Source organism: Oncorhynchus keta, chromosome 19 (genome assembly GCF_023373465.1).
Source record: "Oncorhynchus keta strain PuntledgeMale-10-30-2019 chromosome 19, Oket_V2, whole genome shotgun sequence".
Taxonomy (NCBI): domain Eukaryota; kingdom Metazoa; phylum Chordata; class Actinopteri; order Salmoniformes; family Salmonidae; genus Oncorhynchus; species Oncorhynchus keta.
This window is the reverse complement of record NC_068439.1, coordinates 22,309,779-22,337,339: the sequence shown is the minus strand read 5'-3', so window position 1 is coordinate 22,337,339 and position 27,561 is coordinate 22,309,779. Positions and strand designations below refer to the sequence as shown.

At 42.9% G+C, this 27,561-nt stretch overlaps 1 protein-coding gene across 1 annotated transcript in view; it reads right to left on the bottom strand.

The window, feature by feature from the left end:
• Nucleotides 1-755: 755 nt before the first annotated feature.
• The window catches only part of LOC118397980 (solute carrier family 45 member 4), an 84,795-nt gene continuing 57,989 nt past the window's right edge, over nucleotides 756-27,561 (bottom strand). Inside the window, exons 4-9 of the mRNA XM_035792864.2 lie at nucleotides 13,998-14,186; nucleotides 11,589-11,768; nucleotides 10,201-11,384; nucleotides 9,803-9,902; nucleotides 8,364-8,575; nucleotides 756-5,846 (exon numbers count right to left, since the gene is read on the bottom strand). Of these exons, the coding sequence (XP_035648757.1) occupies nucleotides 5,484-5,846; nucleotides 8,364-8,575; nucleotides 9,803-9,902; nucleotides 10,201-11,384; nucleotides 11,589-11,768; nucleotides 13,998-14,186 (2,228 nt within the window). The 3' untranslated portion in view covers nucleotides 756-5,483. The remainder of the gene's footprint in view (nucleotides 5,847-8,363; nucleotides 8,576-9,802; nucleotides 9,903-10,200; nucleotides 11,385-11,588; nucleotides 11,769-13,997; nucleotides 14,187-27,561) is intronic.

Here is a 27,561-nt window from a genome sequence, read left to right as displayed (position 1 = left end):
TGTCCTCAAGGTGTCGTGTACATTATGTATGGTAGATATGATTTTATGTCCAAGTCATAGTATTGCAGTCTGGTAGATTTCCAGTAAAAAATGTTTAGCAAATATACCCATTGGTTCAAGAAGTATTATAAATTGGGTGGTTCAAGATCTGAATGCTGATTGACTGACAGCCGTGGCATATCAGACATTATATACAACTAATGTACTGACAGCCGTGGCATATCAGACATTATATACAACTAATGTAGCCTATGACAACAACTGTTTCACCTTATCAGAAGCAAACATGCTCTTACAGAGCGTGGCTTTAATTGAAAGAAGAAGCTGTGGTTAGCTCACTTTGCCTATCTATCAGTGGGATTGACCTGTGGTTTGACCTCAGTGATGGGCCCTTAAGTGACTAAGACTTTAGTATTGTGGGACTGGAATATGGTGTGGTGGTGTCACTATTCCCTCTCCCATTTTGTATTCATTTGATATCCCCTGATAAATGATGTTGTTGAGTCGCTTCATTTGTCCGTCTACTGCACTGATAGCTGTTGTGTCCGCTTCTTCCTCTACAAGACCTTCGGACTTACTCATGTTGACCTAAAAACAAACCACCCTCTATAACGTGACTTTATATTACGCTTGTACAGTTTTTCAGAGATGCTGGTGATGCAGTTTATCAATATGTGTGTAGATACATATCTAATAGTTAGTCTTCAAAATGCCATGTATGAAAGTGTAGTTTAATAATAATGAGACAGAAGCTCTTTGGTTATTAAGAGTTTTTTTAAAGGTGCATTCAATACAGTGTTCTTCCATACTTCTACATATGAAGGCTCAAGCATATTTACACAACGTATATAGTACTTAAAAAAAACTAATACAAATAATCAGCTTTTTTATAGCAGCAAAATCAACTAAAATAATATTTACAACTTTCATGACAAGGTATATAGTACACTGCAAATACTCTGTTTTCCCTATTACTAAATCTAAAGTAACATCCATGATTAATTTCATTAACAGAAAAAAATACGTATATGCAACTCACATTGTCCTAAAATCAGATGATCTTATAAAAGGTATCTTTAACATAATGAGAGATGAATAATAGCATATTCCAATCAAAAGCAACAACAGGGAAATTGATCTTAAGAACTAGGCCTATACGTATTCAAAGATATTTCTGTGTAAAAATATGTACAATTAAATGTTGGTAATGCAGCGCGACCTCAAGCTTTGAAAGTAAAGTGAATTGTAAACCAGATGATTGTGGAGACGTAGGAACAGGAAAAACTGAGGTGAGATTGAAATCTAACACGCACACACACACTCATTCGCACACACCCATGTGTTTCAAACACATTCCAGTCCTCTGATTACTGTAACATGCCTCTCTTGCATTTGTTACAACTGTAAATATCTCTCTTTATTTGTATATCTTTAAATAAAGTGAAAGTGTCCATTTAACGAGAAAATATCTAAAAATAAATATCCACAGTTTAGATTTTTTTTCTTTTGCAAGATTATTCTTTTTTTTTCTTCAAACTTTGTATGTGCAAGTTCTGTGCAATGTCAGACCCTCTACCCATCACAAAACAACAAAGATTTTACATTCATTACTTTTTCATTGTCACCTGATGGAATCAAGGAAACTCCAACTCCCAGCAGGCCTTTCAACGTAGGCCACTATCTTAACATTCTAGAGTCAACGGCAAGAGGTTCAGGAAAACTTGCATACACTTCCTTGTATCTTAGAAACACTCAAGTTGCACTTCAAGTATTCAACAAGGTGTGGTTCTCTTAAAAACCAAACCAATACTATGCTTCTTTAGCTACGAGTACATGGTTGTTGTTTTTCTTTTTCATATAACTATGATACACATAGGCTACATCCACCCAGGCAGTCTAAAAGTTCACCTGACCCCAGTCTTAACACTTCCACCCTTTCTTACGGAGGCAGAAAACATTATTGCAACGATTGACAGATTTGTCAAAAAACTTGATGCTCCGTTTGTTTTCACTTCAAGTTTGGTATAAATCTCCTCGACACTGAAAAGATGTCAGCTTATTGTTTTTCAGTTTTACACTTATTAATAAAGGTTAAATTACACTTGCACAAATCTACCTCTATGGATTAACATGTATCCTAAACAAGAGACGACAGAGTGATGTACTCTAACTGTCTAATATAATAAACACGTAGTAGAGGGAAGCCATATATCGTATACGGTAAGTATTCCTGTAGAAACACAGCTCACCTGGATAGTTTCTGGGTCGTCCCAGCTCTAGAGAGCCCTAAGAAGGCTCTGGTTAAACCTCCTGGGACCTGTCACAGCAGAGACACATGGACCTGTAAAGCCATAACCAGCATATACGCTCAACGCAACAGACACACCAGCTGGACATTTAACCACAATGAGTTTTACAGTGGAGCTCTACTTCCTCCACTTGCTTCCACCCTCAGCCCACCATGTCTTGTATAGAAGAATGAAACTGAGGCCCCATTCCAGCTCAGGGTACACAGTGCATTTGGAAAGTATTCTGACCCCTTTTTCTACATGTTGTTGTTACACTCATCAATCTACACACAACACCCAACAATGACAAAGCATTTTTGCAAATGTATAAACCCCCCCCTGGAAATATCACGTTTACATAAGTATTCAGAACTTTTACTCAGTACTTTGTTGAAGCACCTTTGATATCGATTACAGCCTCAAGTCTTCTTGTGTATGATGCTACAAGCTTGGCACGCCTGTATTTGGTGAGTTTCTCCCATTCTTCTCTACAGATCCTCTCAAGCTCTGTCAGGTTGGATTGGAAGCGTTGCTGCACAGCTATTTTCAGGTCTCTCCTGGGATGTTCAATCGGGTTCAAGTCCGTGCTCTGGCTACTTAAGGACATTCAGAGACTTGTCCCAAAGCCACCCCTGCATTGTCTTGGCTGTGTGCTTAGGGTCGTTGTCCTGTTGGAAGGTGAACCTTCGCCCCAGTCTGAGGCTCTGGAGCAGATTTTCATCAAGGATCTCGCTGTACTTTGCTCCGCTCGTCTTTCCCTCGATCCTGACTATTCTCGCAGTCCATGCCTCTAAAAAAACATCCCCACAGCATAATGCTTCAACCATAATTCTTCACTGTAGGGATGGTGCCAGGCTTCCACCAGGCGTGAGATTTGGCATTCAGGCCAAAGAAGTCAATCTTGGTTTCATCAGACCAGAGAATCTTGTTTTTCATGGCCTGAGAATCCTTTAAGTGCCTTTTAGCAAACTCCAAGCAGGCTGTCATGTGCCTTTTAGTGAGGAGTGGCTTCCATCTGGCCACTCTACCATAAAGGCCTGATTGGTGGAGTGCTGCAGAGATGGTTGTCCTTCTGGAAGGTTCTCCCATCTCCACAGAGGAACTCTGTGTCAGAATGACCATAGGGTCACTGCCCTTCTCCCCCAATTGCTAAGTTTGGCCGGGCGACCAGCTCTGGGAAGAGTCTTGGTGGTTACAGACTCCTTCCATTTTAAGAGTGATGGAGGCCACTGTGTTCTTGGGGACCTTCAATGCTGCAGACATACTTTGGTACCCTTCCCCAGATAAGTGACTCGACACAATCCTGTCTCGGAGCTCTACAGACAATTCGTTCAACCTCATGGCTTGGTTTTTGCTCTGACATGCACTGTCAACTGTAAGACCTTATATAGACAAGTGTGTGCCTTTCAAATGATGTCCAATCAATTGAATTTACCACAGGTGGACTCCAATCAAGTTGTAGAAACATCTCAATGATGATCAATGGAAACAGGATGCACCGGAGCTCAATTTTGAGTTTCATAGCAAAGGGTCTGAATACTTATGTAGATAGGGTATTTCTGTTTTTTATTTTTAATACATTTTCAAAAATGTCTAAACCTGTTTTCGGCTTTGTCATTATGGGGTATTTTATTTAGATTGATAAGGAAAAAATTCAATTTAATCCATTTTAGAATAAGGCTGTAACGTAACAAAATGTGGAAAAATTGAAGGGGTCTGAATACTTTCCCAATGCACTGTATGTAGGCCATGCAGAGCCAACATGGCGGGTTAGCATTTAGCTAGGGCTGCTTCCGAGCACAGCACAACTCGCCACATGGCCCAAACCATGCAGCAACCAGGTTTCTAAAATGTAAACAGACTACAAAAGTGAGAGGATATTACTCTTCTTTTAAGACCCATTACTTCGTTTTCAATCAGTTAGAAACTGAAAATAGAAGACCTATGTGGTAGGAAAAGAACCAACTTCAATTCCTGCACAGTTTAAGTTCTGCCTAGGGGCTCCTCCCCCAACCTCCCATCTAACCGCACTCCCACATTTGACAAACATCTAGCTAGTTTTAGTAACATCCTCAAAAAAAGGACAACAGCTGAAATTGTGCAGCGAGTGACACAATCCATTAACATTGCTTTTGAAACAAGAGAAAGAAAAATAAGTAGTAGTAAGGGAAATTAAGCGCAAAATCTGTTTCTTCTCACTGAGACAGAAAAGCGCTCCTCAGCTTCTCTCCTTTGTTTGGTATGCACTCCTTCGTAACTCCAACACAGCACTGAGATTCTTTCTCTTGAGCATTTTCTTAAAGTGTTTCTGTTCTCCGTCAATGGTAATGCCCTTGAGGACGTGATCTCCGAAGGATTTATACTGAAAGGTGGAAAATAGGATCCTTAGTATAAATTACTAAAGAGGATAAAGATATCTATGTGTAGATATAGTGTAACTGGTCTTAGTATGTGACAACTTAGTATGTGCTAAAATAAAATAAATAAGAGAACTATTCACCAAACAATGCCTTCTTTCGCTCCTCACTTTGGAGATGCTCTCCTAAAGAAGAAATCTCCTCCTTATACCTGTGCCGTTTTCTCTTAAAGCCACAAAAAACCTTTAAAGTCCAAAAAGTAAAACATCAACCCTGTCAATTATACCGGGCCTGGCCACATTTGGTGATTACAATGTCCTTCTGCAATATCATGTCAAAAATATATAGAGTAAAATAAACTAAATAAAATGTTCAATCAAAAGGAAGAGCAATTTTCAGTATTTTCAAATGATTCACTTATTAGAAGAATAAAATATCTCTTAAACTATTTTTGTCTTGACCCATGAATGGAAGTGCAAGAGTGAAGTGCATGTCTTTTCGAGAGATCCCAGTTCAGCGTGTGAACGACAGTCGGTCGCGTGTGTATCCATTGTCCCCTGATCTGTCCTATCCAGTCGGACCGCCTTGATGGCGGCTCCTGGTGGCCCTGAGAGGGAGAGATGATTGTCCTCTCCTCGCCACACCACAGTCCTGAGACCGCGACACATATTAAATGAAACTGTAAAACATCCTGGCCCATGTGTCTCAGAGAAAGAGCAGGTCGGTCAAGCCCATGCCATGCAGCACAGTCTTCGGTGGCGGAAAAGGGAATGTCAGTTTTTATTTATATTTTTTGTTGATGTCGTTTGCATTGCTATGGTAACAGTATCCCCCTCCATCACAGAGTGGATTCGCACTCCACTTTACACGTAGTGGTGGCGGCGCCTTTCTTGGTCAGTTTTAGAACACTGGGTTTCTCTGTGCCGCTGTTATCAGAGGAGGGCCCTGTTAAAGCTTTCTGCTCACCCTTGGCCTCCGCATCGCCGTGGCTCGGGTAGATGACCAGGAACCAGGCGGTGAGGAAACCCAGGAAGGAGCCGCCGGACGCCACCATAGGGATGACCCGCACGCTACCTGTGGCGTCCACCGCCGCGCCCAGTGCCGATGCCACTAGGATCTGGGAGATGTACACCTGGCATGACAGGATGGCACAGTCGATGCCGAAGCCCCGCTTGGAGTTCCCTGGGCTGTGGTGGATGTACTGGGAGAGGAGGAAAGGGGGAAGGAGGGAAGAGAGAGGGGAAAGGGGGAAGAGAGAGGGGAAAGGAGGGAAGAGAGGGGAAAGGGGGTTAGAGAGAGGGAAAGGGGGAAGAGAGAGGGGAAAGGGGGAAGAGAGAGGGGAAAGGAGGGGAGAGAGGGGAAAGGGGGAAGAAGAGGGGAAAGGGGGTTAGAGAGAGGGAAAGGGGGGAAGAGAGGGGAAAGGGAGGAGAGAGGGGAAAGGGGGAAGAGAGAGGGGAAAGGGGGAAGAGAGAGGGGGAAAGGGGGAAGGGAGGGGGAAAGGGGGAAGAGAGAGGAGGAAAGGGGGAAGAGAGAGGGGGAAAGGGGGGAAGAGAGAGGGGGAAAGGGGGGAAGAGAGAGGGGAAAGGAGGGAAGAGAGTGGGGAAAGGGGGGAAGAGAGTGGGGAAAGGGGGAAGAGAGAGGGGAAAGGAGGGAAGAGAGAGGGGAAAGGAGGGGGGAAGAGAGAGGGGAAAGGGGGGAAGAGAGAGGGGAAAGGGGGAAGAGAGAGGGGAAAGGAGGGAAGAGAGAGGGGAAAGGAGGGAAGAGAGAGGGGAAAAAGGAGGGAAGAGAGAGGGGAAAGGGGGGAAGAGAGCAGTAGAGAAGAGAAATGGTATCAAATAATTGCCAAGTTGTCATTGTAAAATACACGTTTTTTTTAACTGACTGACTTGTACCTGGTTAAATAAATGATAAAACATTCTTCCGAGATTTGTATATAATGGAGCTATGATATTAACCTGTATAACCTGTTCCGGCATGTTCTGATGGAATCTGGCCTTTAAATGCTCTATTAGTCTTGGCATAGTGACATAAAGGTTTACGTTTCTGGATCTTTTTATGGCTTGACACCACAGCATACAGCCTGGAGGTTATCATAACAGTCAGCAGATGAAACATTACCACTGTCTGTTGGCATCTTCAAATCTGTCCTCTTGGATATGGGCCTGCAATAACGTCCTTCAGCAGATGTTACCTCTAATGTCTAGTGTATGTGATTTAAAGTGTATCTAATGAGACATCAACTACGTACCCTATGTATACTAAACAACATCTTGGAACATGTGGTTTAAAAAAATCTTGACGCCAAATGTTGTATGGATTGCTGCCAATGATTTGATTAACCTGATTTTAATTCACACTGTGTGCAAAGTGAATAGCATTTCTTCTGAACATCATCTGTTAACTAACCTGTTATAGTGTGTAACTAACTAAGTAACCTGTTATATCAGTGTGTTCCTAACTAACTAACAAGCTAACCTGTTATCAGCGTGTTACTAACTAACCTGTTATATCAGTGTGTAACTAACTAACTAACTAACCTGTTATATCAGTGTGTTACTAACTAACTAACATGTTATATCAGTGTGTTACTAACAAACTAACTAATTAACTAACCTGTTATATCAGTGTGTAACTAGCTAACCTGTTATATCAGTGTGCAACTAACTAACATGTTGTTATCTTAGTGTGAAACTAACTAACCTGATATCTCAGTGTGTAACTAACTAACTAACTAGTTATAACTAACTAACCTGTTACATCAGTGTGTAACTAACTAACCTGTTATATCAGTGTGCAACTAACTAACTAACCTGTTATATCAGTGTGTAACTAACTAACTAACTAACCTGATATCTCAGTGTGTAACTAACTAACTAACTAGTTATAACTAACTAACCTGTTACATCAGTGTGTAACTAACTAACTAACCTGTTATATCAGTGTGCAACTAACTAACTAACCTGTTATATCAGTGTGTAACTAACTAATTAACGAACCTGTTATATCAGTGTGTAACTAACTAACTAACTAACTAACTAACTAACTAACTAACTAACTAACTAACTAACTAACTAACCTGTTATATCAGTGTGTAATTAACCTGTTATATCAGTGTGTTACTAACTAACTAACCTGTTATATCAGTGTGTAATTAACCTGTTATCTCAGTGTGTTACTAACTAACTAACCCGTTATATCAGTGTGTAACTAACTAGTTATATCAGTGTGCAACTAACTAACCTGTTATATCAGTGTGCAAGTAACTCAACTGTTATATCAGTGTGTCACTAACTAACTAACCTGTTATTGCAGTGTGTTACTAACTAAATAACCTGTTATATCAGTGTGTAACTAACTAGTTATATCAGTGTGCAACTAACTAACCTGTTATATCAGTGTGTAACTAACTAACTAACTTGTTATATCAGTGAGTAATTAACCTGTTATACCAGTGTGTTACTATCTAATTAACTAACCTGTTATATCAGTGTGTAACTAGCTAACCTGTTATCTCAGTGTGTTACTAACTAACTAACCTGTTATATCAGTGTGTAACTAACTAACTAACTAGTTATATCAGTGTGCAAGTAACTAACCTGTTATATCAGTGTGTAACTAACTAGTTATATCAGTGTGCAACTAACTAACCTGTTATATCAGTGTGTCACTTTCATCTCATGGTATTGTCCCAGGAGTACTAACTAGTATAGATCCTTACCTCTTTCATCTCATGGTATTGTCCCAGTAGGGCATAAGGGCAGTAGGAGATGCTCATGGAGATGATGCCCATGCTGCTGATCATCACCATGGAGACATAGACGTTGGGGAAGATGGCCATGACGGCCGTACCGATGGAGAAGCCCAGCGTACCCAGGACGTAGATAACCTTGATGCTCAGGTCAAAGTTGTCCAGGTACTTCTGCAGTAAGGCTGAAATAATACAATATAATACTTTATAAACAAGGGGAGGCCAAATCATTTTATAAAGCCCTTTTTACATCAGCAGGTGTCACAAAGTGCTTTAAAGATACTTAGCCTAAACCCACAAAGAGCAAGCAATGCAGATCATAAGCACAGTGGCCAAGGCCTGAACCTACAAAGACACCTAGATTTCATATGGCCTCGTATAAAAGTTGGTTTAGTTACAAGAGAGGCGACTCCTGTAAGTCTTATCCACACTGTGGTTCAACTAGACGACATTCACCATGATTAAGTGACCAGTAATTGGTCAAGATTTCCTCTTGTGACTTACGCTGGGTGTTTAGGTGCTGGGTTGCTGTACAGTTCTTTGTGAATAGTCCAATTATAAAAAGCACTACAATTTCTTTTGACTAATTGAGTGACTGTATCACTTGCACAGATCATCTCAGCTCACTGGCTTGTCATAGTCTAACCGTCCAGCATACGAACAGAGCGACAGATAGCACATCGGCTGCAGACTGAGCACATTGTTGAGAAAGGACTTTATGGCTGCCTCAGAGCACACAAGCCTGTGTCTGGGCCCTGTGCGCTCAGCCTGGTCTCACAGACTAGACGCAACATAGTAAAAGTTAATCCAGGACACTCAACATAGTATATGATATGTTACGTTTGGTATGGTTACATAAGACAGATGGTTACTTAAAGGGAAAAAAAGTAGCGTGGGTGGGCGTATAACGCGAACGTCGAGCAACCCAAAGGTACCAAGTTCGAATCTCATCACGGACAACTTTAGCATTTGCGCTAATTAGCTACTTTTTAGCTAATTTGCAACTACTTACCGTGTTTTAGCTAACCCTTCCCCTAACCTTAACCCTTCAACCTAACTCCTAAACTTAACCCTAACCTTAACCCTAGCCTAGCTAACGTTAACCAGCTAGCTAACGTTAACCAGCTAGCTAACCTAGCTCAAATTCCTAACATACTGTCGTTTTTGCAAATTTGTAACATATTGTACATTTTGCAAATTTGTAACGCTTACCATACGAAATGTAACATATCATAGTAAATGGAGTGTCTCAGATTTACATACAGAATAAAACGAAATGCTCTGAGACCAGGTTGGTGCACTCAGTCATTGGTCACTTAATTCATTTGTTAGTTTATTAGTTAGTTAGTTCATTCGTCCATCCTTCCATTCTTCCATCCATTTATTCTACTCAATGACTGGTCAGTGACCTGAGCAGGAGGCAGCGGTCAAGGCATAGATGACCAGCCCCCAGCAGCCCATCTGAACTCCTTTGTGGTAGTTCTGCAGTTCCGTGGAGTTAGCGAGAGCCTGGAGAGAGGAGGGAAAACAACAGCTTTAGTTAGGGATAGAGAATGGGAGGCCGGTATCCCAGAGGTTAGAGAGAGGCCTGGCCAGCAACCAGAGGGTATCCGGTTCAAATCCCAGGTCGGCAACAAAAATCTGGTGGGGAGTGAACTGGCAACTGGAGATTGAGTTTGTGTGATTAATAGTTTTTTATTTGCAGAAGACATGTACATTTATGTCCAAATAAATACTTTGCCCACATAAATACAACAGGCTATATAATAACGTGGCATATTGGTCCTTGGCATCCCAGTAGCCTTACCGTGGGGTCGCCGTGATAGATGACCTGGCCCATGAAGTCAGTGTAGAAGACGGCCTCAGCGATGATGGAGAACCAGGTGAGGAGATGACAGACACAGAGCCTCATCAGCTCTGGAGGCATCTTCAGCATGGACAGCCACAGCAGCCTGACCGTGGTCTCAGTCTCCCCCTCCTCACTCTCTGTGTCCCCGCTGGAGTTGGTGTTGCCTGACTGGTGTCGCGCTCTGGGGTTCTGCTGTCTCCTCTTCTGTCTCCGCTGCACCTCGTAGATGTCGTTCAAGCTGCGCGAGGGCTTGATGAGCAGCGCGGCGTTGGCTCGCCGGTAGCGGTAGCGGTGGGAGCCCACGCGGCCGTAGTAGGAGAAGGTGCAGGACGGCTGGCGGTAGAAGATGTGTCGGCGGTGCCGCATGGAAGCATTTGTGCTGGCCGAGTTCTTCATGACCATGTGGGCATGCCCGTTGGCGCCCTGGCCCAAGCCGTTGGCATGCGCCCGGCCATTTGGCGTCTTCTGCTCGTTGAGCTGGTTGTTGAGAAGCGCCTCTTCCCCGTCGCGGTCCTGCTCCTGCAGGAACTGGGACAGCCGGCAGATCTTTTTTGAGGTTCTGAGGAGGTCCTGGCTGCCTGTGCTGCTCCTGCGGCGTGGTGGAGAGCCGTGGTAGGACGACAGGCGGTCAGCAAAGATGGAGGGCTCGATGTGAAGCAGGGACAGAGCGTCGTGGTCCAGGTGATCCAGTGTGGCGTCGGCCATTTGCAGCACTGAGTCGGACTTGGACCTCACCATCTCCACATCCAGGAAGTCCATGTCCATGTCGTGCAATGAGCGCCCATCCTCTTCCCCATCACCATCCCTGTAGAACTCATAACGGTCGTAACGATCACAAGGGTCGTAGATGTCGTCCTCTCCGATGAGCTCCATGTGGGGGGTGTTGTGGCCATGAAGCTTCCCTGGGGAGCAGTTGTCCTTGTGGGCCGTGGAAGAAGCGGCGTCGGCCTCCTCGTCCAGCCGGTCCTGCTGGGGGCTGTACCGCTGCTCTTCAATGCTGAACAGATGCAGCGCCACAGAGATAGTGAACAAGATCGCGGCAAAGAAGAAGAGGATCTGCTCCTGGGACTTGAAGATTGAGCCCAGGAATGTGTGGGTCCAGTCCAGACCGCCTAGCGCGTAGCCCACCGCTCCCCCACAACCTGGCCCAGGCACACACATGCAAAATACACAAACACACAATTAGCATCTCTAATAACACAACATAGCATGGATCTGAATTTTAGCTGAATTTCCTGTTTGAGAATATTCAATTTCTTAAAACTTTCACAGACATCGCAGACAAAGGTATGGGCATGGAAACATCCTGAAATACAAGGTGAGTGCTACTAAGACGTGTGCTGTACCAGAGGAGAAGGCGTGGATGTTGAGGGCCATGTCTTGTTCTTCAGTGTCTGCCACATCTAGTAGGTAGGCCCTTATGGGACCCTCTGTTGCGTCTGCACTGAAGTCCAGCACTACTACACCGAGCACCGTCAGAACAATCCCTATGGGCTGGTTATTTGGCACGTCGCCAACGGCAAGTCCTGGAACACAACCAGAGACAGAGTTAGTATCCTAGCTGGTACAAAACCTTCAGAAAACCATAGGCCTAATTCACAGACAGAAAGTTCGCCACAGAGACCACCACATCCTGCCAATCCAGTATACATATTGATAAGCTATATCCATCCTAGTTACTTTGCAGCTCTACAACTATGAGAACACAGCTGTATTGAAAGCAGTAACCCCCTTAACATTTCATGACTAGAACCAATTTTTTTTTTTCAAAATAGCTCCTGAACTTTTGAAAATGGTATGTTCGTTAACGGTAAAATATGGCAAGTGTTTTTTCTTAATTTCCTGAAAAGTTTCTGTTTTGTAAATAAGAGGTTTTCATCCAACAGCGATAATAGGATACCTCGTCAGTGTATACTATTTAAAGAGACTCCTACCCTGGTTCACTCCAATGCAGAGTTATCAGTACAAGCGGCACGCGTGAATCTAATTTATCAAAATATCCTATAAAAATGAACACTAGCCAGAAACGTTGTGCTTCACTGGTGTAAAACATTGTCCCTGTAATGTAAGTGTCATTAGTGTCATTGCAAATCTGGCCTACTGTGAATTATTTCACTGGGAATCTAAACTCTTAGTTGTAAACTCCCATTTACTACTTCCATCATAACATTGAGCCCAGAGGAACTCCCCATTGCCAGGACACAACAACAAACAAGTCATTATTCCAACTTTCTCATTAAAGGGACAATGCTCTTTGGAAAATATTTAGCCAATTAACAACGACCACAGAGGAAGAGAAGTGTAAAAGTTGAAGGGAAAAAAGAGGTGTAGTACTGAAGTCTGTACTGTCTGAGTCTGTGTGTAGTCAGTCAGTGTGTATGTAGTAAGCAAAGACTTTCTTCCTGACAATTGAGTGGCTGACGGACCGACGAGCAGCGTGCTAGCGCTGGAGACAGGAAGCGGCTCCAGATAGGCAATGAAAGGTAAGAAAGGGGGCACAACAGGAAACGTTTCCCTGTGAACTGGTTCCTAGTCCTTTCCCATGTCACAGAGACTGACAGGGTTCACACACACCATTCGGCCCAGCAGGTCAGCGTACACCGGAGTCTGTAGCCTATGACCCACAGCACTGAGACCTGAGCTGGGGGTGATGACGCATAAATAGCCGCTCTGGTAGGGCTATAGTGAGGGCACTGCTCCCTTCCACGACTACCAGACTCTTCAGGACTAATTGGTTGACTATCCTGAAGCCGGCAGAAAATCAACTCTACGGGATATCTATTGATCTTCCCTTCTGCTGTGCCTTTCAAGCACGTAGCAAACTGGAACCCTTCTCTCTCCCTCTTCCGCCTGCACAGATAGTGGCACTTAGGATCACTTCCACTGATAATGACAATGAGGAGCCAGTAGGTTAATGTAGGATGTGAAACTACTGATAGAAGTGGAACTTGATGTGTGTGTGTTGCATTAGAACACTTGACGTTATAGAAGCAGGCTCTCTTTTTACTCTGGTTTCTACTCAGGAGAACCACATTAGTGAGACACAGCCAGAGATCATTTTCAATTCAATATGCTTCATATCACAACTCACACTTCAGAAGACTGCTTATTAGGTGAGGCTAAAAGATTGACTGGCCGGCTGACTGGATGACATCACGGATAACAGAGGATGTCATTAGCCTATTCTGTGAACTCAATCACTTTCCTGTCACACACACAGGCAACAAGGGTTTAAACTGACAGATAGGACTTGACGGTTAATTTGAGATGGGTTTAGAAGGTATTGTATTGTATCTCAGTTGGTGTGTATGTGTGGGTGGGTGTGTGCCTGTCATGTTTTTCAACTCCCGAAGTCTATAGGGTTAGTGTGAATTCCTGTCCCGAATAGAGGATGTGGCTGTGTAGCGGGGTCTCAGATGACGTCGCGTCCTCTGCTCCAGCAGGTGACTGCCAGGGCTCCTGTAAAGTGAGGCCTTTCATCTCAACACAATTGGGTAAAAACAGCAAATGCAGCTGAGGATGGTTGAATATAATAACCTAACTTCTCTAAACTGACAAGCTGCCCAACTGAATAGATTTGATCAATCATTTATGTTTTAACGATCAATTGGTTAAACTTTTGACCTTAACCTATAGTGACAATGTAACAATGTAGTAACAATGTCGGTTATTGAATTCCTGGTGGAGTACACAGCAGCTCTTTCTACAGGCCTCGTCTCACCTTTCTCCTGCCGCCCCCCAACTCCCAGTCTCACCTATGAGTGACCCGTTGAGGAAGAGTGCAACTCCAAACAACACCCCCACACACAGGGCCAGGATGAAAGGGCGTCGCCGGCCCCATTTCAGGGTGCAGCGATCGCTGGCTGAGCCAATCAGAGGTGTGAAGATCAGACCCAGAATGGGGCTCAGGAACCACGTCAGACTGTAATACTGTTCTGGAAGACCTGGAGATAGACAGGAAGGAAACAAGGGGTATAAGGTTATGGTTTATCATAATCATCATCATCCAAACAGGCAGCACTCTGGAACTGTGTGGATCATAGACACATATAGGATCACTGTTCTGGAGACGTGTAGTACACAGGATCAAAAAAATAGAACATGTACTTTACGGGCTAGTATCCCAGACTAAAACCACACCCGATGGAGATTCTCTACAGGACTGCACGTACACTATATACACATGAAAGTATGTGGACGCCCCTTCAAAATAGTGGATTTGACTATTGCACCCACACCCGTTGCTGACAGGTGTATAAAATCGAGCACACAGCCATGCAATCTCCATAGACAAAAAATGGCCTTACTGAAGTGACTTTCAACGTGGCACTGTCATAAGATGCCACCTTTCCAACAAGTCACTTCGTCAAATTTCTGCCCTAGTAGAGCAGCCCCGGTCAACTGTAAGTGCTGTTATTGTGAAGTGGAAATGTCTAGGAGCAACAACGGCTCAGCCCCGAAGTGGTAGGCCACACAAGCTCACAGAACGGGACCGCCGAGTGCTTAAAGCACGTAGCACCTAAAAATAATCTGGCCTTGGTTGCAACCGAATTCCAAACTCCTTCTGGAAGCAAATTCAGTACAAAAACTGTTTCTTCGGGAGCTTCATGAAATGGGTTTCCATGGCCAAGCAGCTGCACACAAGCTTAAGATCACCATGCACAATGCCAAGCATAGGCTGGAGTGGTGAAAAGCTCGCCGCCATTGGAATCTGGAGCAGTGGAAATGCGTTCTCTGGAGTGATGAATCACGCTTCACAATCTAGCAGTCCGGCGGATGAATCTGGGTTTGGTGGATGCCAGGAGAACGCTACCTGCCTCAATGCATAGTGCCAACATTTTGATGGAAGAGGGCTGTTTTTTCATGGTTCATGCTAGGCCCCTTAGTTCCAATTAAGGGAAATCTTAATGCTACAGCATACAATTCGATTCTGTGCTTCCAATTTTGTGGCAACAGTTTGGGGAAGGCCCTTTCATGTTTCAGCATGACAATGCCCCCATGCACAAAGCAAGGTCCATAAAGAAATGTTTTTTTCAAGATGGTTGTGAAAGAACTTGACTGGCCTGCACTGAGCCCTGACCTCAACCCCATCTAACACCTTTGGGATGAATTGGAACTCAGACTGCGAGCCAGGCCTAATCGCCCAACATCAGTACCCAACCTTACTAATGCTCTTGTTGCTGAATGGAAGCAAGTCGCCACAGCAATGTTCCATCATCTAGTCCAGTGGTTCTCAATCCTGGTCCTGAGGACCCAAAGGGGTGCACATTTTTGTTTTTGCCCTAGTACTACACACCTGATTCAAATCATCAAAGCCTTTTGATGAGTTGATCATTTTAATCAGCTGTGTAGTATTAATAATAATAATAATAATAATAATAATATGCCATTTAGCAGACGCTTTTATCCAAAGCGACTTACAGTCATGTGTGCATACATTCTACGTATGGGTGGTCCCGGGAATCGAACCCACTACCCTGGCGTTACAAGCGCCATGCTCTACCAACTGAGCTACAGAAGGACCAGGGCAAAAACAAAAAACGTGCACCCCTTTGGGTTGCCAGGACCAGGATTGAGAACCAGTGATCTAGTGGAAAGCATTCCCAGAAAAGTGGAGGCGGTTCTAGCAGCAAATGGGGGACCAACTCCATATTAATGAGATGTTCAATGAGTAGGTGTCCACATACATGTAGTGTATTTTTTAGTCCAGGACTAGGCTCAGTCTGTGTTGGGAAACAGGCCCTAGATTAACTTTTTGTGACCATATTGACCTAGACTAGGTGATCTAGGCTATGGTCTAGCCAGAAGAGAGAAGGAGAACCCCAAACAGGTGTAATATTTGGCACTGTGTGGACACACATGAGTGGGGACAACATCAGGCTGGTATAGCCTTACCTCAGACCAGGAAGGATTGAAGCAAGATTGGCCTTTATACCCAGACTGATTTTATTCCCTTTTCTGAATTCCAATAGGCTCCAATAAGAAGCTAACAGTAAATAAAGCTATTTGGTACACAGACCAGTGCAGCCCAGTTGTACTTGTAGTAATCCTGATCCTCTCTGTGTGGCTGGCTATGCTGGCAGACTTCCCTCCGGCTGGCTCTGACCAGCCCAGCCACAATACACCTTTCATTGTTAGGGGGGAACAGTGTGTGTTTGTTTCCTGCTGCTCTGAGAGAGGTGACCTATATAGGAGAGAGGGCAGGCCTCTGACATGTGCCCACGTCTGGCTCTGGGAAGCAGCCAATACACAGTACAGTACTATACAGTAAACTGATAGAATCAGCTGAGCAGGGTTGTGAGAGAAACATGGCGGGATGAGATCAGCAGTTTTACATGAATGTGTGTGTGAAATAAGTGTTGTGTGTGTCTTCGATCACAGCAGTGTGTATACTTATGAACCCAGTCATTAGCCTTATATGGAGCTCAGGTCATGAGAATAAATCCACACAAACATAGATAATGGTGAGAGGCTATCTCTAGGTGAAATGAGGTAGAGGTCATATGATAATAAGGATCATCAGGGCTGTGAAGCTCTCATCCTTCGATTATACACGCATGTTAAATGCACATACACACAGTACAGGCCTAATGATAATATCACAATTGTAAAAGACAATAACATAATAAATTAATAAAACCACAGGCAAATGATCAAATAAGGAAATAGGCTTTTTAACATTATCCTCAAAATACCTAAAAGGAATACTTCAGGATTTAGGAAATGAATCAGATGAACTCATGGATACCATCTGTATGTCTCTGCATCCAGTATTAAGGAAGTTAGAGGTAGTTCCACAAGCCAATGCTAACTTGCGTTTGCAGAACTAGCATGCTAGCAGTTATAATAGACTTCCAGTCATTGTACTAACGCTGGTTAACCAGTTGGATTTAGGGGGCACTATTTTAATTTTTGGATGAAAAACGTTCCCGTTTTAAACAAGATATTTTGTCACGAAAAGATGCTCGACTATGCATATAATTGACAGCTTTGGAAAGAAGACAATCTGACGTTTCCAAAACTGCAAAGATAGTCTGTGAGTGCCACAGAACTGATGTTACAGGCGAAACCCAGATAAAAATCCAACCAGGAAGTGCCGCATTTTTTTAAACCGCCTCATGCCAATGACTCCTTATATGGCTGTGAATGAGCTACGAATGAGCTTACATTTTCCACGTTTTCCCCAAGGTGTCTACAGCATTGTGACGTCTTTTTAGGCATTTCCCTTGATGAATGGCTGTAAGGGACCATATATGGCATGTGGTCACATGGTGTCTCCCGCAGAAAACCTTGCGTAAAATACTGAGGTAGCCATTTTTCCAATCGCTTCTTATGAGAAACAAACTGCCTCGACGGATATATTATTGAATATATTTGTTAAAAACACATTGAGGATGGATCCTAAACAACGTTTGCCGTGTTTCTGTCGATATTATGGAGCAAATTTTGAAAAAAGTTTGGCGTTATAGTTGTAGCATTTTAGGGTCGATTTCTCAGCCAAGCATGATGAACAAACGGGAGCTATTTCGCCTACAAAAAATTATCTTTTTGGAAAAAAGGAACATTTGCTATCTAACTGGGAGTCTCCTGAGTGAAAGCATCTGAAGTTCTTCAAAGGTAAATTATTTCATTTGGTTGCTTTTCTTATTTTCGTGAAAATGTTGCCTGCTGCCAGCAGAGCCTAGCATAGCATTATGCCATGATAAACTTACACAAATGCTTGTCTAGCGTTGGCTGTAACGCATATTTTGAAAATCTGAGAAGACAGTGTTGTTAACAAAAGGCTAAGCTTGTGTTTGAATATATTTATTTCACTTCATTTGCGATTTTCATGAATAGGAAAAGTTTATAGGGGTATTTATGTCCGTTGCGTTATGCTAATGCTTTTGAGGCTATGATTACGCTCCCGGATATGGGTTTGCTCGTTGCAAAAGGTTAAAAACTTCCTTTCAAACTGCACGTAGAGACATACAAATGGTATCCATGAGTTCATCCGACTCTGGGGAAGTAGATAAAGGGCTTCATTGACAAAATCCTGATGTATCACTTTAAGATACCCAATATTACCCTCTCTTTTCACAACTAGCCCAGGGACTACAGATAAAAAGCTGGTGCAATGGCATTGTGTAAATGGTTCCTTACAAATAAACAAATCAAATACAAATACAGGGGATTACAGGTTATAGCTCCAAATGATTCCACACTTCGAAATTCCTCAAGTCCTGTCACCTCAGTCCAGACACACAAACACATATTACGTAACCCCTAAACAGCACGTAGCTGGTGATTAAGGTTATGTAAAGGGGGAAAAGATTGGGTGCGTCTTAAAGGAGGTAAAGTCAGACTGATGGACACAACCCAAGAACCTGAGATCCACATTCAAACACACTGTCACTAACACTGAATCTGAACGGACTAAACCTCAGCAAAGCCAATTATACCCATTAGACACTGTCATATGTATAGACACCTTTCAGACACCTTTCACCTTCAGTCATGTAGGCATCTTTTTGCACAATTCACACACCCCTAGTCAGGCTATGCATGCCATACTCATCGTCAATTTGCTTCACATACTCTTTTCATTGGTCGCACCATTGTAATTATCCAATAAAAACAACAGGTAAATCAATGAAGACAGAAAAAAGCCTAGCCTCAGGCCATATTTCCATAGGAAACCAATGAACTGAATGGAGGGGCCATCCAGAGGTGTGTAGTGCATTGACTGTTGAGGGTGTAAGACATGAGATCAACACCCTCTATATATAGATGCTGATTAGGCTCAGGGGGACCAGGGTGGAGGTTGTTGAGAGGAAGGACAGGGACAGGGAGCCTGGCCAGAGAATCAGTCCACAGGCTGGACGACACAGAGCCACGTTGCTCTTTAATCCTCCCATCGGTCTGGTCATAACAGAATTGAGGCGCGGGACAGGACAGGGATGGCACGAACGCATGCACATACACACACACACACACACACACACACACACACACACACACACACACACACACACACACATCTTCTCTGGGCTATTAAAGGCTAACTGTCATCTCACTGACTGACATTGGCCAAAGTATCCCTGTTACGTAGTGTGATTGCTGAATGACAAGGCAGCTTTGGTGATGTGGGCCAAATCATTAGTTACTGGCCAGGCACAGAATGGAGTCCTGGTGTATACAAATCGTAGTATGCTAGTAATATGCATGCAATAACATATGTTGATGGCCACGGCATGATTTTCATTCATCCATCATCTTATCCAACAAATTGATATTTGGAAACATTTTGTCACACTGAATTATACCAGCTATCCATTCTTAGTTTAGGTTCCGCAAAACAACGTAAACAAAGTTAGACGAGGCCTCAAGCCCTCATCATGCCCTCTCCACAGATAGGTTGTTTTGCAAGTGTGTATTCCTGTGCAGTGACCCATGTTTTGGGCACTGGAATGCTACAATAGCAGATGAACACTTTAGACAATAGGGTAGTTAAAGGTTCTGATCATTCTAATGACAGATGACAGACCCATTCAGCAAATGTTTGGAAACTCAGTGCAGTGCGCTTAATGTTTGGAAACTCAATGGTGCGCTTAATGTTTGGAAACTCAGTGCGGTGTGCTTAATGTTTGGAAACTCAGTGCGGTGTGCTTAATGTTTGGAAACTCAGTGCGGTGCGCTTAATGTTTGGAAACTCAGTGTGGTGCGCTTAATGTTTGGAAACTCAGTGCGGTGTGCTTAATGTTTGGAAACTCAGTGCGGTGCGCTTAATGTTTGGAAACTCAGTGCGGTGCGCTTAATGTTTGGAAACTCAGTGCGGTGCGCTTAATGTTTGGAAACTCAGTGCGGTGCTTAATGTTTGGAAACTCAGTGTGGTGTGCTTAATGTTTGGAAACTCAGTGCGGTGCGCTTAATGTTTGGAAAATCAGTGGTGCGCTTAATGTTTGGAAACTCAGTGTGGTGCGCTTAATGTTTGGAAACTCAGTGCGGTGCGCTTAATGTTTGGAAACTCAGTGGTGCGCTTAATGTTTGGAAACTCAGTGCTGTGCACTTAATGTTTGGAAACTCAGTGCGGTGCGTTTAATGTTTGGAAACTCAGTGCGGTGCGCTTAATGTTTGGAAACTCAGTGCGGTGCGTTTAATGTTTGGAAACTTAGTGGTGCGCTTAATGTTTGGAAACTCAGTGCTGTGCACTTAATGTTTGGAAAATGTTTGAAACTCAGTGCGGTGCTTAATGTTTGGAAACTCAGTGCGGTTAATGTTTGGAAACTCAGTGCGGTGCTTAATGTTTGAAACTCGCTTAATGTTTGGAAACTCAGTGCGGTGCGCTTAATGTTTGGAAACTCAGTGCGGTGCGCTTAATGTTTGGAAACTCAGTGCGGTGCGCTTAATGTTTGGAAACTCAGTGCGGTGCGCTTAATGTTTGGAAACTCAGTGCGGTGCGCTTAATGTTTGGAAACTCAGTGGTGCGCTTAATGTTTGGAAACTCAGTGGTGCGCTTAATGTTTGGAAACTCAGTGCGGTGTGCTTAATGTTTGGAAACTCAGTGGTGCGCTTAATGTTTGGAAACTCAGTGCGGTGCGCTTAATGTTTGGAAGCTCAGTGCGGTGCGCTTAATGTTTGGAAGCTCAGTGCGGTGAGCTTAATGTTTGGAAACTCAGTGGTGTGCTTAATGTTTGGAAACTCAGTGGTGTGCTTAATGTTTGGAAACTCAGTGGTGTGCTTAATGTTTGGAAACTCAGTGGTGTGCTTAATGTTTGGAAACTCAGTGCGGTGCGCTTAATGTTTGGAAACTCAGTGCCGTGCGCTTAATGTTTGGAAACTCAGTGCGGTGCGCTTAATGTTTGGAAACTCAGTGCGGTGCGCTTAATGTTTGGAAACTCAGTGGTGCGCTTAATGTTTGGAAACTCAGTGGTGCGCTTAATGTTTGGAAACTCAGTGGTGCGCTTAATGTTTGGAAACTCAGTGGTGCGCTTAATGTTTGGAAACTCAGTGCGGTGCGCTTAATGTTTGGAAACTCAGTGCGGTGCGCTTAATGTTTGGAAACTCAGTGCGGTGCGCTTAATGTTTGGAAACTCAGTGCGGTGCGCTTAATGTTTGGAAACTCAGTGCGGTGCGCTTAATGTTTGGAAACTCAGTGCGGTGCGCTTAATGTTTGGAAACTCAGTGCGGTGCGCTTAATGTTTGGAAACTCAGTGCGGTGCGCTTAATGTTTGGAAACTCAGTGCGGTGCGCTTAATGTTTGGAAACTCAGTGCGGTGCGCTTAATGTTTGGAAACTCAGTGCGGTGCGCTTAATGTTTGGAAACTCAGTGCGGTGCGCTTAATGTTTGGAAACTCAGTGCGGTGCGCTTAATGTTTGGAAACTCAGTGCGGTGCGCTTAATGTTTGGAAACTCAGTGCGGTGCGCTTAATGTTTGGACTCAGTGCGCTTAATGTTTGGAAACTCAGTGCGGTGCGCTTAATGTTTGGAAACTCAGTGCGGTGCGCTTAATGTTTGGAAACTCAGTGCGGTGCGCTTAATGTTTGGAAACTCAGTGCGGTGCGCTTAATGTTTGGAAACTCAGTGGTGCGCTTAATGTTTGGAAACTCAGTGCGGTGCGCTTAATGTTTGGAAACTCAGTGCGGTGCGCTTAATGTTTGGAAACTCAGTGCGGTGCGCTTAATGTTTGGAAACTCAGTGCGGTGCGCTTAATGTTTGGAAACTCAGTGCGGTGCGCTTAATGTTTGGAAACTCAGTGCGGTGCGCTTAATGTTTGGAAACTCAGTGCGGTGCGCTTAATGTTTGGAAACTCAGTGGTGCGCTTAATGTTTGGAAACTCAGTGTGGTGCGCTTAATGTTTGGAAACTCAGTGGTGCGCTTAATGTTTGGAAACTCAGTGCGGTGTGCGTGCGCTTAATGTTTGGAAACTCAGTGCGGTGCGCTTAATGTTTGGAAACTCAGTGCGGTGCGCTTAATGTTTGGTGCAGTATGAACACTCCACAGGAACTTGAACCCCTCAAAAGAGCCCCCAAAGTGAACCGAACTGAGACCATCTCGAGAAGTGGTCAGAGTTCGGTTCGCTTGAATTCCAGGATCCAGTTCCCTTTTTTAGGGCAATGTGAAAACCAAGCTACCTAGGTTCGCTTGACATTATTCCCGCACCATACTCCACTGCAACACCGTTCCCCCTGACATAACCTCTCACATTTGTGCCACAAGAGAGATGATGTGCAGGTTTGCATAAAAGTAACTTTTTGGATGTTGATTAGCGATTGTCAAGGACACACAGAAATGACAAAATGTGTGATTTTACTTCAGATGATTTGTTTGCAACAGCTGGTCTATAGGTTAAGATAGCTTCATGAACTGTATATTCGATTGAAGGGTTTGAATAGTGTGAGAGGACAACCTATTTGTTGAGAAATCTATTCTAGCTCTTAGAGGCAGTAGCCTACATTGGGTGTACATATTTTCAATGAGAGCATTATTTAATCTTCAGTTATTCTTCCGCTACCAATAATATTTTCATGTTAATAGAATCTTCTGATTACAATTATTATGTCTAATATTTTAACAAAATGCAAGTAGGTATATCTAGCTGTCCAATAACAAGTTATGATGAAATGGCTTGTCCCAGAATGCATTGAATGTTAGAAAAAGATCTTGGTTCCTTTCTAAATATAGCAATGTGAATGGGTGAGGTGAACTGACAAAAGAGTTGAGTCTTCACTCAAAGGCAAGGGCAGTGTGAATAAAAAGAGAAGGTATTTAGCTCTTTTTTTTTACCCCAGAGTTCACATTAAAGAGCACTGAGATTGGCCCTCCTGAAAGACTACGCAGAAAGAGAGAGAAAAAGAGAGAGATTGATAGAGAAAAGAGAGATTCCAGATTCGCACCTTGGCTCTGAATGTGCAGTATTAACATGAACCAGACCTGCAACAACGTCAGTTCTGCAAAGTGCTCATGTTCTCTCACGACAAGGTCGTGAGGCTAAGTCGCAGGCAACCCTGTCCCAAAACCTCAGGGACAGGCTCGTAAAGGCTTTAACCTCACCATGGTGCAGGCCTGCCCTGCGCCACAGGCCCACAGAGGGAGAACCAGCTAGCCAAGTCTGTGCAAGGCTCAAGGCTAGGCAGTACTTTTCCATTCATCTGCCCTGCTTTGCTATGTGGGTTAGAGAGTCCGGCTGCAGGGTGCACTTACAAACCGACAGTCACTCTATGGAGTGAACGGAGTGAAACGTTTCAAGTGTAAAAAAAAATAACTCTGGTAATGTTTCATAGAAAATTACCAACGAATTGACATAATACTATAATTATAATACTTGCAAAAGTATTCAGATTTCTTCACATTTTGTGTTACAAAGTGGGATTCAAATGAATTTAATTGTCATTGTTTTGTCAACAATCTACACAAAATACACAAAAAAAATATAAATACAAATTAAATAACTAAAATATAGTTGTTGCATAAGTTTTCAGCTCCCTGGTGAATACATGTTAGAAACAACTTTGGCAGAGTCTTCTCTAAAAGCTCACTTTGCACACCTGGCACACCTGGCAAAGTGCAATATTTGCCCATTAGTCTTTAAAAAACATCTTCATGCTCTGTCAAAATGTTGGGGGTCATGGCTAAAACAGCAATTTTCAAGTCTTGTCATAGATTTTAAAGCAGATTTAAGTCAAAACTGTAACTTGGCCACTCAGGAACATTCACTTTCTTCTTGGTATGAAACTCCAGTGTAGATTTGGCCTTGTATTGTAGGTTATTGTCCTGCTGAAAGGTAAATTCCTCTCCCAGTGTCATTTGTAAAGCAGACTGAAGCAGGATCTCCTCTGGGATTTTGCCTGTGCTTAACTCATCCCGTTTTTTTTTATCCTGAAAAACTACCCAATATTTGCAGATGTCAAGCATACCAATACCATGATGCAGCCACCACCATGCTTGAAAATAAGGAGGAAGTTACTCAGTGATACATTTTGTTGGATTTGCCCGAAATATAAGGCTTTGCATTTAGGCCAAAAGTTATATTCCTTTGCCTTGTTTTGTTGTTGTTGCAGTATTACTCTAATGACTTGTTGCATACAAGATGCATGTTTTGGAATATTCTGTATATTTGTATTATTTTCACATTTTCACTGTCATTTCGGTCATTATTGTGGAGTCGCTACAATGTTTTGATCCAGCCTCAGTTCTCACAGCCATTGAACTCTGTAGCGGTTTTAAAATCACCAATGGCCTCATAGTAACATCCCTGACCAGTTTCCTTCCTGTCCTGCAGCTCAGGACGACTATATTTGATGTGTCTGGTGGTTTAATATATAATCCACAGCATAATTATTAACTTGGCCATGCTTAACATATTCAATGTCTGATTTGTTATTGTTACCCATCTAACAAACACTGTCCTTCTTCATGAGGCTTTTGAAAAGCTCATTGGTCTTGTGCTTGAAATACAATACTTGACTGAGGGACCTTACATATGTTGTATGTATGGGGGACAGAGGAAGGGTTAGTCCTACAAAGATCATGTCAAACCCTATTATTTCAAACCCTAGTTATTACATTTTTATTCACCTTTAGAGAATGTTATTTTTCTTCCACATTGAAAGAGTATTTTGTTGACAAAAAAAATCAATTAAATCCATTTGAATCTTTTGCAGGGCACTGTATAAAGTGTTGCTTTGCCAGTGGGAACGAGTGACCCGTCTCACATTCTATTGTAAAAACTCTGGAACCAGGTTAAATGAATAAAATAGTACACTTATACCAGCTAAGAACATAAATGGTATAACCTTGTTTAGAAAAACATCTCTCCGGTATGGAGATGTAACTGCTCAGTCCAACCAGCATGGGAGGTGTGTGTGGGAGGTGTGTGTGGGAGGTGTGAGAAGAGAAGACCCCAGTGGTTCCATGGTCTTATCAGTCCTAGTGTGTACACTAGACAGGATCACACAGTGACTGAAGCCCTGGTCACATTCTGGTTCACATGAACCTGATCATTGCTGATGGCCATGACCCGGGTGGCTTGGGAACCCAGAGCTCCACATTGACCCAAACCCAACTACTTCCTGTTGCCTGTAGACTGTCTTCCTGTAGACATGTCCAAATGACCACTCAATGACCAATCAATGAGTCAACTTCTTCCTGCAGGTTTTTGTTGAGGTTACTCACAGGGCCCCCAAAAAGTGTTTTTGTTCATTTATCTATCACTGGTTGTTCTGTTCGCGACCTGCAGTCTGTCAGACACAAACACAAAATGTCGCAAACAGATTTAAATCTGTCGGTAAGCAGTTTGTTTCTTTGGGAAAGCGGCCGGGGTAATCATCCAAACAGGACGTCAGATTATAGTAAATAAAGACCTGTTTTTTTCTTCACCGGTTGAAAAATGGCAAACAATAGGCCCACTGAGAGCAAAGTGACTCGTGCCACTTCAGGAAATAGTTACCATGGTATAGCGAGATTGAGAAGAGGGGTTTACACCAGGTCAGAAAGAGCACTCACAAAACTAGTGAGTTGCAAAACTAAACAGAGGGAAGAGGAATAGAGAGAGACAGAGAGAGAGAGCAAGAAAGAAAGAGGGAGAGAGAGCACGCGGGAGAGAGAGCTAGAGAGAGACTGAAGACAACCCACAGTGGGTAATAACGACGTGGCAAGGGGGCAACTCACAATCAACGAGGTTGATTTATACACACCATTACCGTTTGACACACAATGGCTTCCCATGTGTAAGAGTGCAGATGTTTCATTAGTCTATTCTGTATACATATAGTCCTTGCTAGGGCTGTAACCAACAACAAAAACATCTTAGTCAACCGAGTCTGTTCTTTTGACCAACCGATTTGGTTGAAATGTTAAAACATGTATTTTCCATATATAGACACATCCTATGTTTGAATAAAATCAAACATAAGAGGCTACTGAGCTTGTCTGATGCATTAAGCACTGTGATTAAAAATGAAGACACTCAAATGACCAAAGAGGGAACCAGATATCAACATAGCCTAACCAGAAGAAAAACCATGTTCCCAACACCGCTCCTCCCGCTGGTCTTCACAGATTCTGACATTCTGGCTCCTGAGGTTGCTGGTAATAGGCTACACCAGCAGTCGGCAACCTTTTCCATTTGGAGTGCCAAGATCTGTGTGCCAGTTATGATTTTCATATGCACATTGTCGTGGAACATTTATATAAAGTCATCATCTCAAAATCAATGTCATCGGGTTAATCAAAACTTTATCTAAATGAAAATTATGCAAATCTAAAAGTAACTTCTATTGCCATTGCCAATATGTAACATTGTATAAAATATTCTGGGCCCTCAGAGTTTCCCACACCAGTGAGCTCCAGACAGACAGACACAGCTGTAGACAAGGGATAAGAGGTAAATCAGGTAGGTCTATTTTATGACGTTTCCACTGGATCAGAGCATGACATTTTTTCCCCCTTTCATGCTGAGTGGTTATTAGGGTTGCAAAGGGTCAGAAACCTTCCCAGATATTTTCCATGGGAAGTTAAGCCTGGGAATTTGGGATCTTTAACTTTAATTCATTAAAAAAGTTAGTTTATAACAGTGAACCTTTTTTGTGTGATACACAAGGTAATTCTAGGTATTGTGGCATATTTTGGTTACACTATCCCCAATTCAATGGAATTGCATGCACAGTGCATTCTTCCATCACATGCACAGCTGATTCTCAAGATCTTACACACTAATGAGATGTTATTGAGCCCACACTACTATACTGTCTGAGCCAAGGACTACATGCTTTCTGGTAAGTTTTGATTACAATACTGTGTGGGGTGAATATATTGTATATGACATACATGATTTTTTGTTAACTAGTAAATAGTATACAGCAAAGTGTGTTTAAATCATTTCTGACTTGTTAACAATTTCTGCTAGTTAGTTTTTGCTAACATGTGGGTTTTAGCTTGCTTGAGCCTGCTAACTGAGGAGTATTAATTCACCTGTTTCCATATATGTTTAATTTTAAAACATGTATCTTACAAAGGAGTTGTTTAATCTAACTGCTTAACTATTTATCTGTACATGGAATTGTATGTTTTTGTTTACTCATTTTTTTCTGATCTTTACAGGAAAATGCCACTGCAGAATGTAGAAGGAAAAGCTGTGTACATTTGCAAATACTATGCCAAATCATATGTGAAGAATGCAACAAAGATGCAGAATCATCTGGCCAAGTGCATAAAGTTCCCTCAGCGCTCACAACAAGCAACCTGACAAGAGTCCCTCTAATTCTATTTAAGGTGAAAATGATGAATCAGACACCTTATCGATAGCAACAGCTCATGGTCCTCCTGGAGTCAGTAGTTTTT